The sequence below is a fragment of the Rhineura floridana genome, chromosome 13, assembly GCF_030035675.1.
Source record: "Rhineura floridana isolate rRhiFlo1 chromosome 13, rRhiFlo1.hap2, whole genome shotgun sequence".
Taxonomy (NCBI): Eukaryota; Metazoa; Chordata; class Lepidosauria; order Squamata; family Rhineuridae; genus Rhineura; species Rhineura floridana.
Window position 1 is genome coordinate 35,177,293 of NC_084492.1, and position 13,480 is coordinate 35,190,772.

The 13,480-nt window shown below is 39.3% G+C and overlaps 1 protein-coding gene across 3 annotated transcripts in view; it reads left to right on the forward strand.

Annotated features, from left to right (window-relative positions):
• The window catches only part of USP10 (ubiquitin specific peptidase 10), a 32,857-nt gene extending 22,669 nt beyond the window's left edge, over positions 1 to 10,188 (forward strand). For all 3 annotated transcript variants that reach the window (XM_061594613.1, XM_061594616.1, XM_061594615.1), the window contains exons 9-14: positions 318 to 417; positions 1,061 to 1,241; positions 5,373 to 5,538; positions 7,418 to 7,562; positions 8,334 to 8,399; positions 9,079 to 10,188. In XM_061594613.1, the coding sequence (XP_061450597.1) occupies positions 318 to 417; positions 1,061 to 1,241; positions 5,373 to 5,538; positions 7,418 to 7,562; positions 8,334 to 8,399; positions 9,079 to 9,266 (846 nt within the window). In that variant the 3' untranslated portion in view covers positions 9,267 to 10,188. The remainder of the gene's footprint in view (positions 1 to 317; positions 418 to 1,060; positions 1,242 to 5,372; positions 5,539 to 7,417; positions 7,563 to 8,333; positions 8,400 to 9,078) is intronic.
• Positions 10,189 to 13,480: the final 3,292 nt, after the last annotated feature.

Sequence of the window (13,480 nt, forward strand, 5' to 3'; positions counted from 1 at the left end):
CCACTGCATCAAAAACAATTTTGTCACTTGGAGTGAGAACTGTTAAAAGGAAATTGACTGGACTGATTGAAGACCATATTAGAGTCAGTTTTGTAGGCTCTTTCATCAAATTGTCAAATTTTAAACTTTCCTGATTTCATTTTAAAGAATCAGTTTGGGTGGCCTGCAGGGCATAGTGCTGATTTGGAAACTTAATTTAACTTTAGTATACTATGTAGTGTACATATGCACTTGGATCACTCCCCAGGCCCTGAATAGGAAAGCTTCCATTGATAGAGAATGAGTGCCTATTCTAAAACCCTTAACTGTTTGTTCAGGGCAGACAAGAAGATGCTGAAGAGTATCTGGGATTTATTCTAAATGGCCTACATGAGGAAATGCTGATTCTGAAGAAGTTGCTGTCTCCAAACAGTGAGAGTAAGTTTTTTAAATATATATATATTTATAAATCTACTTGTATATAGACCCTATGCAAGCATAATACTTAATTGTGGTTTGCTTTCTTTAACCATGTCTTGAGTGTGTAAACATGGTTAATGATTTGGCCTTAAACTATTTTGTGCAACAATAGTTTGGGTTTGTAAACCATGGTGTGCATTAACTGTAATTAATCATTGCATCTGCAGTGCAAGCAATAGTTAAGGCAACTTTCGCACTTCTCCAGCAACTATTTCTAAATTTATCAAGTGGTTCTCACTGATGTCTCTCTACTGTGCCTTCCTCATCCCTCCCCAGTCTTTGATAAGCGAAACTAGAGTTTCACTCTGTGTCTGTCTGTATGGTTAAAGAGACAAACCATGGTTTGCACTAAACAACCTTATCTATTATGTCTGCACTAGGCTATTGTCTTACGTTTTGGAAGAATGGAGTAGAATTACTGAAGCAACTGCAGAAAAGTAGAGGAATGATGTTTCCTTTTAATGGCAAAGATTACATACAGCAGTGGTTTTTTTTCTAGACAGAAAGTATCTATTCCCCAGTATCTTTCGTATAGAGAAGATACTTCTTGGAATGAAAAATCCACATTTCCTCCTCTTCCTGTCTCTCGCCCCCCCCCAAGAGCTTACAGTTTCCAATGGCCCAGAGACTCAGCCTGTAAATGAAGAGGACGAGCAGGAGGAGCAAGGCGAAGGAAGTGAGGATGAATGGGAGCAAGTTGGACCACGCAATAAATCATCTGTCACTCGGCAAGCAGATTTTGTCCAGACACCAATTACAGATATATTTGGTGGTCACATAAGGTATAATACATTTTGATCAGTGTTATTTATTTATTTATGTATTTATGTATGTATGTATGTATTTATTTATTTATTTATCTGCTTGATAGAACTTATACAGCAAGTTATTTCTATGAATTTAAAAGCCAGAATAATATCTAGGGCTTAAACTGGTTGATGAATGAAGTTCAGAAATGTGAACTGTCAATCAGAACTGTTCTTAATAGAGGCCTGCTGTTTATGGGTATCCCAACAGTCCTAAGTACATTTCTTGAGTTTGTATATAAATAGAAACATCTATTTGTGTAACTTACAGATTAAATAATAACAAAAGCATCAAGGGCATAGTTCCTCCCTGCATAGGCAGGGATCCCCATCAGAAATAACAGAGCCCTGCTTTCTTTGTCCCATTCCCTATTTGTGGTCGCAAACAGACACTGAATGTGTTATTTGACCAAGCCAAGGAGTTTGGGGGGAGGAATGCATCACGGGACTACGTGAGACATAAATAAGCACCCTTTGCACATGTGCCAGATGATAGAATCTAGGGCTTCATTGTGTTCTTTGGGGACCTCTCCATAGAGGACCTGCACCTGCATTGGAATGATCATGCCCAAAATATTTTCTGGAGGAATTTATCTTCAGCTGTTACTTCTACATGAGAGAATGATCTTCCAGAAATATACTGAAAATACAACACTGCCTGTGCTGGGATGCTCAAGTGCCTTTGGAATTTCTGTGAGCCCCCCACTGTCTTAGTTTATCCTCCCTTTTTAATTTGTTTTAAAAAACCAGTATGATTGCTGCTATTGAAGCAAACATTGCATTATTTATACCTGTTCCCAAACTATAAGGTATGTTGTGCGAGTGGGCAGAATGCTTTGTGGAAATAACTCCTGTGCTCCTTGATCCTTTGATATTGGCTGCCCAAGCTGAATTTGACTTCTAAGTTATAACATGGTGCCATTCCAAGTCTTTAAATTTGTTTTTGAATATGCGAACCATCCTTCAGAGTTGTTTCTAAGGTGGTTAACATAAAACCCAAACAAACAAATACAATAGAGGATAAACGTCAAACAAAAATTGCACAAAACCATAGCTGCTTCCTGTTACACTCTAGTAGTTAAACTGGTGCAACTTTCTTTCTCATCTGGGTTGCACACCAAATGGAAAAAGAATTGGCTTCCATTTTCACAGGAATGAATGCCTGTCTATCTCCAAAAATAAGAGAAGGAAAATATGGTGACTAATACATTATAAATCACATTTGAAAGAGCTTAGTGTTCATAAATATAAATTTTGTTGTGCGAGAAGGAACTTCCAAAAAGCTAATATGACCAGATTCCTGTAAATAAAATCAGCTAGTGCCTACTTGAAGAATGTATTTTCGTTGCCATCCACGGGTGAGAGGGTCTTAAAAGAATCAGTCCTAACTAGTCCTGAGACATCTTCTCTGTATGTTTAATCTGCTAACAATTACTAATGGTGAGCATAGCATCCTCTGACATCCAAAGGAAGCAAGATGAAACTGAGGGATTCCTGTTTTCTTCTTTTTAAAAAGGAATTTCTTGCTGAATGGGAGAACCGCAAAACTCTAATCCCACATGTGTAGTCTGCTTTCTGCCACGCCTGTCCTACTCACTCTACAAAGTAGGTCACCGCAGAAACAGGATCCTACATTAGGGTGTTGGAAAGCTTTCTCTTGTGAGGCCAGCAGTGGAGATAGAAATGGTATAATAGTAGTCTACCAAGCATAAGCTCTAGAAATAGTTGTGTTTCCCCATTTTTCCCCCTGCAAAATGTAGATTAGCACTTCCTTCCCCATAAAGTTTTTGGGTCTTTCCATTTTCTATTAGACAGTCTGTCTTCATTGACAATTGATGAGTAACTTGTTTCTTGCTAAGAAAACAAAAGTGGTTTTATAATCCAAACGTGCACATACCTGGATTTTCCATGCCAAAGCATATTTATATAATTCTCATGCTTAGCCCATGTATGTGCCTTTGTGTAGATTTGGCCCTTGACAGCAGTATCTGAAAAGTGCTCTGATGTGGCTTTTTAGTTTAGGCGAAAAAAAGACTAAAAGTGAGGGTGGGGTATTTTAGAGAGCTGTATACAGTAGGTTTGCTGTAGAGAAAATAAATAGAGGTCCTCACACACACAATAATACTCAGGCTCATCAAATGAAATTCATTAACAGTAGACAAAACCAAGTACTTCACCCAATTTCCAGAATTCTCTGCTATAAAATGTGGTGATAGACACTAGAGGCTTTAAAGAGGGATTAGACATGTTCATGGAGGAGAACAGGTCTATCAGTGACTATAATTACCAGGATGGCTATATAGTACCCCGTGTTCACTGAAGCACTTGTTCCTGATAGGACATGGAACAGAGGCACTCCCAAGTGAACTTAGTGGGCAGGCAGTATCATGCGAGCAGGTGAACCTTCAGATTCCTCAAAAATAAACTGTTTAGGGTTTTAAAGGTAACAACCACCACTTTGAAGTGCGCTTTGAAATAAAGAACTCACCACATAATAGCACTAAAGTAATGTGCTCCAAAGAGCCCCCCCCCCCAAATACTGTGGTAGCAGCTTTCTGCAATAGCTGCAGCTTCTGGAGACTTCAAAATCAACCGTACAAATCCCCATGATTTTTTTTCATGCTCGGAAGCAAGCTCTATTTTTCTGCATGGTAGCAAATTCAGATAGCCATGGTTTATTTCATTTATTTCATTCTCTCATTTGTTTATTGCATTTTGGTTGGTTAGTATGAGTACTTATGTTTTGTTCTTAAAAGGATGGAAAAGAAAAATTTAGAAGTTGTGGGTACTCTAATATAAGTTGACCAGATAAATAATTTGATTAAAGAAATTCCCCATTCTTCTGGTTAGGCTGTCTAAGCAATTTTTGTTGTTTTGGATGTTGGTCAGTCTTGATAATTCCATGATAGAGACGGAAAGATAAGTTATATTGAAGAAAAAGCACTGTAAGGTTGTATGTTGTCCATGATTTTTTTTATTCCAGAAATTAATGAAAAGAGTCCATCTTTCTTTGAATTTAATGGCTATTTCTCATATTGTTTGGCCAGTTACGAGGGATGGGTTCCCCCCCCCCCCAATATTTGAGCTGTGCAGACACTGGCACTGGTCAAAAGAATTGTGACTAGTTATAGGTCAGTATTCCTTGCTTACAATTTAAATTCTCAGGATTTGTAAAAGGAAAACCATAATAGTTCACCATCCAGAGCTGGCATAAGTCTGCAGGATGAATATACCCACACTTAAAAAAAGAAAGAAAAAGCAGTCAGTGATCCACTAGCTGAAGACCAGTGGTGGTTCTACTTTTTACGTAGTTCTGCTTTGTTCGTGGTGTGCAAGGTTTTAAAGAAACAGTGAGTGAGTGCCACCTTTCTAGGGATCTTCCAGCAGCCGTTTTATTGCTGCTTTTGTGTGTGTGGCAAAAATTACCTCTGCAAAATGCTAGTCTGAAATAGTAGCTGGATTAAAGTGCGGTCTCAGTCTGATTTGAATAAGTATCTGAATAAATAGCCTGTCAGTTCTTAGTCAGAAAGGTGTCCCAAACACAGCGCTAATGTAATGGGTGGGCCAAGTTGCCTCTGACAAACATCAAATTTGCCATTATGAGGGCTTCACATCACCCAAGAAAGAGCTTATTCTTTCCTTGAAATAAAGATGCCACTGTATAAAGAGGTGGGTGGGTGTCAGTATTAAAGGGAAGCTGAGAGAGGAGGAGAAAGAAAAGTACTCTGTTTAAGCTAGGAGGATGGTCCATGACTGGCTGAAGTACTACTTTTTCCACCCCATCTCTTGCAGTGGACGCATCATTAAACTATATTTCATTTCTGCATAAAACCTGAAATTTTTCGGTTTCTAGATACTGAATTCCATAAACACTTTAACCATAAAGTCTCAACAGTGTGTCAAAGCCTTATCATAGCTTTAGTACACAAGAGTTTCACTTAAAGCCTACCTATTGAGTTTGGCCGTGATACATTTTTACGTGGGTCTGCGTTACATTTTCAGGAAGATATGAAGGTGTGTGTTGCCACAATCTCACCAGCAGTCTCTCCAGAATTAAATTTTGAACAATTTTTACAAACACAAATTTTAACTTTCTCATTTCTTTAGATCTGTGGTTTACCAACAGAGTTCAAAAGAGTCTGCAACTCTGCAGCCATTTTTCACACTGCAATTGGACATCCAGTCTGATAAGATACGCACGGTTCAAGATGCACTGGAAAGCTTAGTGGCGAGAGAGTCTGTCCAAGGTTATACCACAAAAACCAAGCAGGAGGTATGTTTTTTTAAAAAAAATGCCTGGCTGCAGGTTTGCAATCAAATACTACATTAATCAAAGTTTGGAAGTTTTAATATTGTCTACTCTGACTGGCAGCAGCTCTTCAAGATTTCAGGAATTGTTTCTTAGCCCTGCTACCTGGCATCCTTTAAACAGGTGGTGCTAGGTATGGTCCCTCTGCAGCCGATGTGCATGCTTTACCACTGAGCACATTCATAAAGCAAGTCCAAACTGTGTTATACATCCAAAAAACCTAGCGTCTCACATCCATGACTGATTGGGCATAGTCATGTCAGGGCAACTAATGGGACAGTAGACTGGAGAGGTTTGGGGACCATGCAGCTCCTCCTATTTACTTTGTGCTTCTCCCCTTTTATTTGGCAGCTTTGAGTTAGTTGTCTTTGACTCTAGTCTTTTTTCTGTATATGTAACAGGAAACATTGCTGTGCTGATTCATTCTAAAAGCTGATTCAGTTGACTGCTCTGTGAAATCAAAGCAGTTTTCCTCCAGTCTGAGTCTAATTAGATCCATGCGGAAGATAGTCTTCTAGAAAGACTCAGTGCTTAGCTCACTTATTTAATTAGTTTACATAATTTTTTAGTCATAAGAACCTCAAAGCAATGTATGAAACAGAAATAAATTGTAGTGGATATTCATCAGATATAAGCCTATTAAAATAGCATTACACTGTTACAAAATTGACAGTGACTAGGCCAGGATTATTCTTCTGAGAAGGCCTGTTATAACATAAATTTCTTCAATAGGTGCTGAAATCTCAAATATTGTTGTATTGGAAATAGTTTTTTAAATATTGTTGTAAGGCCAAGCCATGGAATAATTAAAAAGCTCAATGCTTTATGTCTTGACTTTTAAATAGTTAATAGAACGATGTGCCTAGTGGTATTTTTCCACTGCTGTGCGCTGATCATCAGATGATCCTCGGATATAATAGAGATGGGTTTTTTAACCAGTCTTAATGCAGGAAGCACACAAAATCTTGGTAACCAAGAGTGGGTACTCTACGCAATAGACACAGTGTGGGTGCTTAGGCATTCAGGGGAGTGGGCAACAAGTTGGGAAAAAAGGGTGAGAAGAGTCTTGCCCTGCAATTATACGTAGGCAAACTCAGCCCGTCTGTATTTTATGTCTGACATGTTGTGTGGGAGTGGAGGTTGCAGAACATCCCTTTGGTTGTCTGAGAGACCTCCGTGTATGGGAGGAAAACTTGCAGTGCAAACTCCTCTGGGTTTGCCACATGGATTTGGTTTGGCTGGCCACTCACTTTTGGTTTTTGGTACATATATGGTTTTAGTCTTCTCTTTACTTGACAACCCAAATGTTCAATTATGGCTTCTTGAAGAAAATGGGTGTTCACTTGAGGTGCTGGTCTGGTCTATATTTTAGTGTCTAGTCTGGGAAGAGTGCAAACATCTCATATTGCATTTTTAAAAAATAGTTTTTTAAATAACATAATTATGAACAAAATCCTCTATTCTTTTGCACTTTGCATCATTCATTAACACAAACTAACTAAATATGTGATCATTAGCTTGTGTGAATAGTGTCTTTGGTATAGTACAGAACTGGAGTTCAAGAGCTGAACTGAAACCAATTTTGAAACAAAGCTGGTGTCCACTAAGTGCATTCTGCATTGAAAATGTTCATTACTATGAAAGTGGATATATACAGTAGACCCTTGCAATAACGTGGGGGTCAGGAGACAAAGTATGTGCCTGCATTACAGGGCTTCTATAATGTATATATATATTAAACTGATGTCAACAGTGATTTCCATTTCTGGTTTTGAGGAAGTATTTTGAATTGGTGTCTAGTGGAGACCTGAGTTTGACTAAAATTCTGCTTTCTGTTTGCTAGGTGGAGATAAGTCGAAGAGTGACACTTGAAGAACTCCCTCCAGTCCTTGTCCTACACCTCAAACGATTTGTCTATGAGAAAACTGGAGGATGCCAGAAGCTCATTAAAAATATTGAATATCCCGTTGACCTGGAAATAAGTAAAGGTGAACAAAGCATCTGGGATTTTTTTGTTTTTTTAGGGAAAGAAAATATTATGATGTTTCAAGGGGGGGGGAATCTGTTTAAGAGATTTTATGTCAGGATTAGTGTAATATTTGCAAGACTGTTTAAGCAACAGACTCAGCTAGGTTTTACATTAAGTATCAACTCTTTCAGTCTCTCAGTGTATATATACTTCTCTTAAAAGGCTTGTCATACAGTAGTCCTACAGTCTTCATAAATTAACACATGAGGGATTCTTCCTCAGCATCATAACGAAAAACGTGCAACATTTGCTTGAAACCGCTGCCATTTCAACAAGCTTGCTATCATTTTCCCATCCCAAGAATTGGGATACTGTGACTTGCAGTAATAATCACTGGAGTTTCTTTATCTGACATCTTGATTTATAGTCATTTTTTAAAAAATAGGAACTGTCTCATTGTAGCACAACATATTTTAAAACGTATTGCGTGTTATTTACTCTTGTGTGTCATACCCTTCTTGGGTAGGCATCTAGCCCAAATGGAAGCCCTCACATTGGCAAAGATCAATGGGAAGCTTATGTCTCCCCAGGGAAGATGGCCATACATCCTGAGCCATGGCAGTAGAACAGAAGAGCTACTGTTGGCAGACTCAGCTTTCAATAGTTCTTTTGTTCCTTGCAGTGGGTGCACACTCTTTCTCAGGTTCCTTACATATGGAGAAAAGTGAGGCAGAAAGAATCAGATGATACTAAGAGCAGTAATTCACTTGAAATTCTGTTTGTTTTTCAGAACTGCTGTCTCCAGGTGTTAAAAGTAAGATATTTAAAGGCCAAAGAACCTACCGGCTCTTTGCAGGTATGCGCTCATGCATCTCAAAAGTAATTAATTTTTGTCACAAGCGCTCTTGCTGTTCTTAAAATATTGGCATTCCTCTCAAAGCACATGCTACTGATTTTTTTTGTTAAAGTTCCTTATTGTGTAATTATGAATCTGAGAACTTGAGTTCAATAAGGATGATATTCCATTGTCACTCCTTATTATGCAAATCAAGGAAACTGTTCAGTATTGCCCCTAAATTACTCTGAACTGCCAACTGATGGCAGCCTAATGTGCAGTCAACCTTGTGGAATTTAGTACTTGTGTCAGATATTAACTGACTAGGGTTGCAGCTATGAACTGAGAGACAGTGGCTCATGAACTAATGGGATGGGAAGAATCTGAGTTTGGAGAAGGTAAAAAAAAAAAGGTCTGCCCCCCATTTCTGACTTTCTCCCTATCACAGCGCAAATGAGATAATTCCTTGCTTCTCCCTTAAGTCCCTTGCCCATGCCAAAGGCCGTTGGTGTTTGCCCAGCACGGGCTAATAGTCTGGCTAGTAAGCCAAGTAGATATTTGTGGCCCCTGTCCATATTAACATGTTGAGGTTGTTGCATAAATTGACACACCTTTGGATAAAACCACATCCATCAAAACTTGTTAATATAGCTTGCTTCCCTGTTGTCTTATCAGTCATTTGTTTTTGGTCTCGTGACAGTTGTCTACCATCATGGAAACAGTGCAACTGGTGGACATTACACTACAGACGTCTTCCAGATTGGTCTCAATGGCTGGTTGCGCATAGATGACCAGGCCGTCAAAGTGATTAATCAGTACCAGGTGGTGAAGCCGTCTGCTGAGCGCACAGCCTACCTCCTGTACTACCGCCGAGTTGACTTGCTTTGAAACCTCCCGTTTCTCTGCTGTGTTTGCCAGATTACCTGCTTTCTAGAAAGCCATCTCTCTCTAACCTTTATTTCTCTTCCTCCCTTCAATGCTCTTCTGAGTGAATTCTTTCCCCTCTCTCTTCCTCCCCCTTGTAACTATGGAATAGAGTGAAAGGGAAGAATACCTTTTTTGGGGTTTGTGAACAGCCCAGTTAGTGTTGGCTTATTGACTTTACCAAATGAAGTCATTTGGGTTTGAAAGACTCAGTATCACGAATCACATACAAAGGGTGTGTTTTTTTTTGCGCTAATGCTGAATCCTAAGAGATTAAAATGGATTTGCAACCAATTCCCACTTTCTAATTGCATAGTGGAAGCAGCCCTGCACCAGCAACAGAACTTGTAGATTTCTGTGACAATGTTTTATCTTTACTTAAATAAAAAAACTAAAAAAAAATCCTCTCTAATCTTCCCCTGCTAGTTTTTTGATAAATGGTAAAAAAAAAATGAGCCAGTGTCTATCAAGGAAAAAAAAAAAGGTCCTCCTTTAAAAGAAAATACTCTACAAAAATATATATATATAATATACAGAGTTGCTGGTTCCTGATACGGAAAAAAACACATTTTAATAATTGTGCGATGAGAAACTGCTTAAATACACATTGCAGATCAAAATACTTTTGAGTTAAAATGTTAGTCTATATAGATGGGTGATTGTAACTTTATTGCTATTAAGAGATTTCAAAACTGCATTTATGCTTCTGTGTACATGGGATTTTAAAAAAAATGGGCAAAATAATGAAGGTTGATATTTTTTTCAGTCTGCTTTGTTTAATTTTGCTGTTGCTCTCCTATAATGTTGAGTTCCTAAGTGTACACAGTCTAGTGATATCTAGGAGTATAAAGTTGTCGCCCATCAATAAAAAAAGTCATAAAGTTGATTTAAAGGTCTGAGAGTGTTCTTTGACCAAGGGGCTCATATGGAAACGACAGAGGAATTCAGATGAACAGGAAAGGCTGTGGAGGTCTAGTTTGCCAGAGCCCCCCCCCCCCGAGGATCATAGTTCAGTGCTTCCTGACACGCTTCACTTTCATCTCCGATTAGATAGCTTTAAACGGAGGTTAGACAAATCCATTGGGTGTAGGTCTATCAATGGCTGTTAAACCCAATAACTAAATGGATGTTTAAAGGCAGTATGTGTGGGAAACAGCTGGGGGTGAGTTACCTTTTGGACTTCCTTAAAACATCTGGATAGGATGCTAGACAAATGAATACAATAGGTAAACATTTTGTAAGCCAGATAACTTACAAAATTCTGCTTTTTTAAAAGTTTGCATTTTCTCCCTGCACCTAAGTTTCATCAGGAGTTGACAACCTGAATCTACTTTGACTTCAGAGCAAACCAACAACTGCTTTGGGTGTAATGGCACTTAGTTTTTTTTTTTTTTGTGGGGTAGGGAGAGTCATTTGTCCCACAATGCCAGGCTGACATCTCTATTTTATACACATTTTGTCATCAGTCAGGCCCCAATGTTCCTTCCATATGATGCATTGCTCCGCTTGCAGTAAGGATGACTGCTCCATAATAATTAGTAGGCATAGGCACTGTTTTTTGGGAGGGGGAGCAGGGCCCCGTCAAGAGTCTTGCACTCACAAACTGTACTAAGTCATCTTTTCATGGAGTTAATATTTCAGATCCTTTTGCTAGAAGGGGGTTTAGAAATCTGTGGGCTTAAGTAGCTGTTAACTGTGCAAATGCTTCCTTAGAATGTTGATTTTTCCCACCACTAGCTAGAGGAGAGTGTGAACCTGAAAGGCAGGGGAGCAGTGTCTGCTTGAAATTCTTTTGAAAATGTTGCAAAGGCAGAAGTCTCTCCTTGGGTTGCTTCATTGGGCACATTCCTGTGGTCCATTCACCAACTCAGTTCCTTGTGCTTATATGCCCAAATACCTCCCTCTACTCAGTTATTCCTCTCCCCCCCCAAAAAATTACTCATATGAGGTATGTTGTTAATTGCAATTGCAAATTTTAATGTTTATAAAATTAGCTGTGTAAAATGCTTAAAGGCTGTCATTGGTTAAGTGGTATATACTTTTGGGCTGTTCATCTCAGAAACCGTGAAACCATGTAGCAGACTGGCAGCTTGGAGATCTGTTAATTGAAGCAACCTGGCCTCTTTTGCTGCTACTGAGATTGTAGTGTCTCTTAAAAAGGTAGCCCAGCCAGCTTTCTTTTGGAAAGGGCTATAGCTCAGAGGTAGAGCACCTGTCTCGTGTATGGGAGGTTGCTGGGAAAAACTGCTGCCTGAAACACCAAAGAATCTGCTGCCAGTCAGTGTACAGAATGCTGAGCTAGATAGGCCAATGGTCTGACTCTATCAGACAGCTTCCTACATAAACCTCCTTGAACTCCATCCTCCCTAGCATTCTGCTTATTTCATTTCTCTTATTTATACCCAAGTCCTACTCAGAGTAGACCTGTTGAAATTAATGAACTTAAGTTAGTCATGTCCATTAATTTCAATTACTCAGTACTCTGAGTAGGACTAACATGTAATATATGCCCCCCTCTCCACCTTTTTTTTCCTGAGTTGCTCCATTGTGGTCCTTATCCCTGTACTACCCTTTCCTTGAGTTTTACATGTTCCTGGAAACAAAGTCAGCACTTAAAAGTCTCTTGTTTTAATTGTATAGCCTGTGGCTGTATACTATAGCCAGCATGGATTTTTCACATTCCGCCATGTTAAATTGAAAATATCCCCCATGGCACTCTGCTGCTTCCCATAAGCTCATTTCAAAACAAAACCTTACGAAACTTATAGTCCTGAACTCAGAAACCCTTGTTTAACACCCTTCTTAAGTTTTCATGGTGATACACAAAACACTCAGAGAATCTAGAGTTCAAAGTGTAAAACGAGGGGGAAAAATCCAGATCCCTGTTGGACTTTTCTGTCAGTGGTCTCATAATTTGTTGAAAATGCCCCATACCCTGACCTTCATATTCTGCAGTTTAAAAGTTAAAAAAAATGTGACTGATTTTTAATTAATTTAAGAAAATTAACATTGGAGTCTATGATAGCATAGGCATGCTCAGTAAGAACTGTCAGTGTTCTGAAAGGCAGACTTAGCTGTTTGGCATGGCAAATTGGGGCCACATCCATGCCAGACATTTATTCCTCTTTAAACAGTCATGGCTTCCCCCAAAGAATCCTGGGAAGTGTAGTTTGTGAAAGGGTGCTGAGAGTTAGGAGACTTCTATTCCCGACAGCTCCAGTGTGGTTTAACAGTCAGCTCCTCTTATGATGATGGTAGCTCTGTGAGGGGAATAGGGCGTCTCCTAACAACTCTCAGCACCTGTCACAAACCACTTCCAAGGATTCCTTGGGGAAAGCCATGAATGTTTAAAGTGGAATAAATGTCTGGTGTGGATGTGGCCAGGGACTGCTTTGATTTAAATTTGGGTGGGAGACTACATGTGTCTGCTGTAGAATAAAAAGGTGGGGAAAACCCTTAAAAATGTTACTGTCAGCAATGTTTTCCTTTTGGAAAGAAAAGGGCCTTTCCCTCTGCCCAGTGTCCACCCGTCCAATCTCCTCCCTCCCCTCCTGATCTCCCTCCCCTTCCTCCTCCCTCTACCCCCTTCACTGATCCTACCCCAGGTCAGTTTTACCAATCCTAAGCATGATTGCACAGGAGTAAATCCCACTGAACTCAAACATACAAATGATCAAACCTGCTCTCGCCCTCCTATCTGCTTCCATCCCCCTCCTCCACAGAAGAAAATCGCCCTGTGCTTTATAGATTATAGCAAAGCCTTTGATTGTGTAGATCACAAAAAAACTGGAATGCTTTAAAAGAAATGGTGCACAGCATCTGATTGTTCTGATGCTCAACCCTATACTCTGGACAAGAGGCTACTGTAAGGACAGAATATGGAGAAACCAATTTGTTCCCCATCAGAAAGGGGGTGAGATGGGTGTATTTTATCATCCTATTTGTTTAATCTATATGCAGAACATATATGGAAAGTGGGATTGGATCAAGATGAAGGAGGTGTGAACTGGAGGGAGAAATATCAATAATTTAATATTTGCAGACGGCACCATACTACTAGCAGAAACCAGTAATCTGAAATGAATGGTGATGAAAGTTAAGGAGGAAAGCACAAACACAGGACTACAGCTGAACATCAAGAAGACTAAAGTAATGACAACAAGATTTGTGTAACTTTA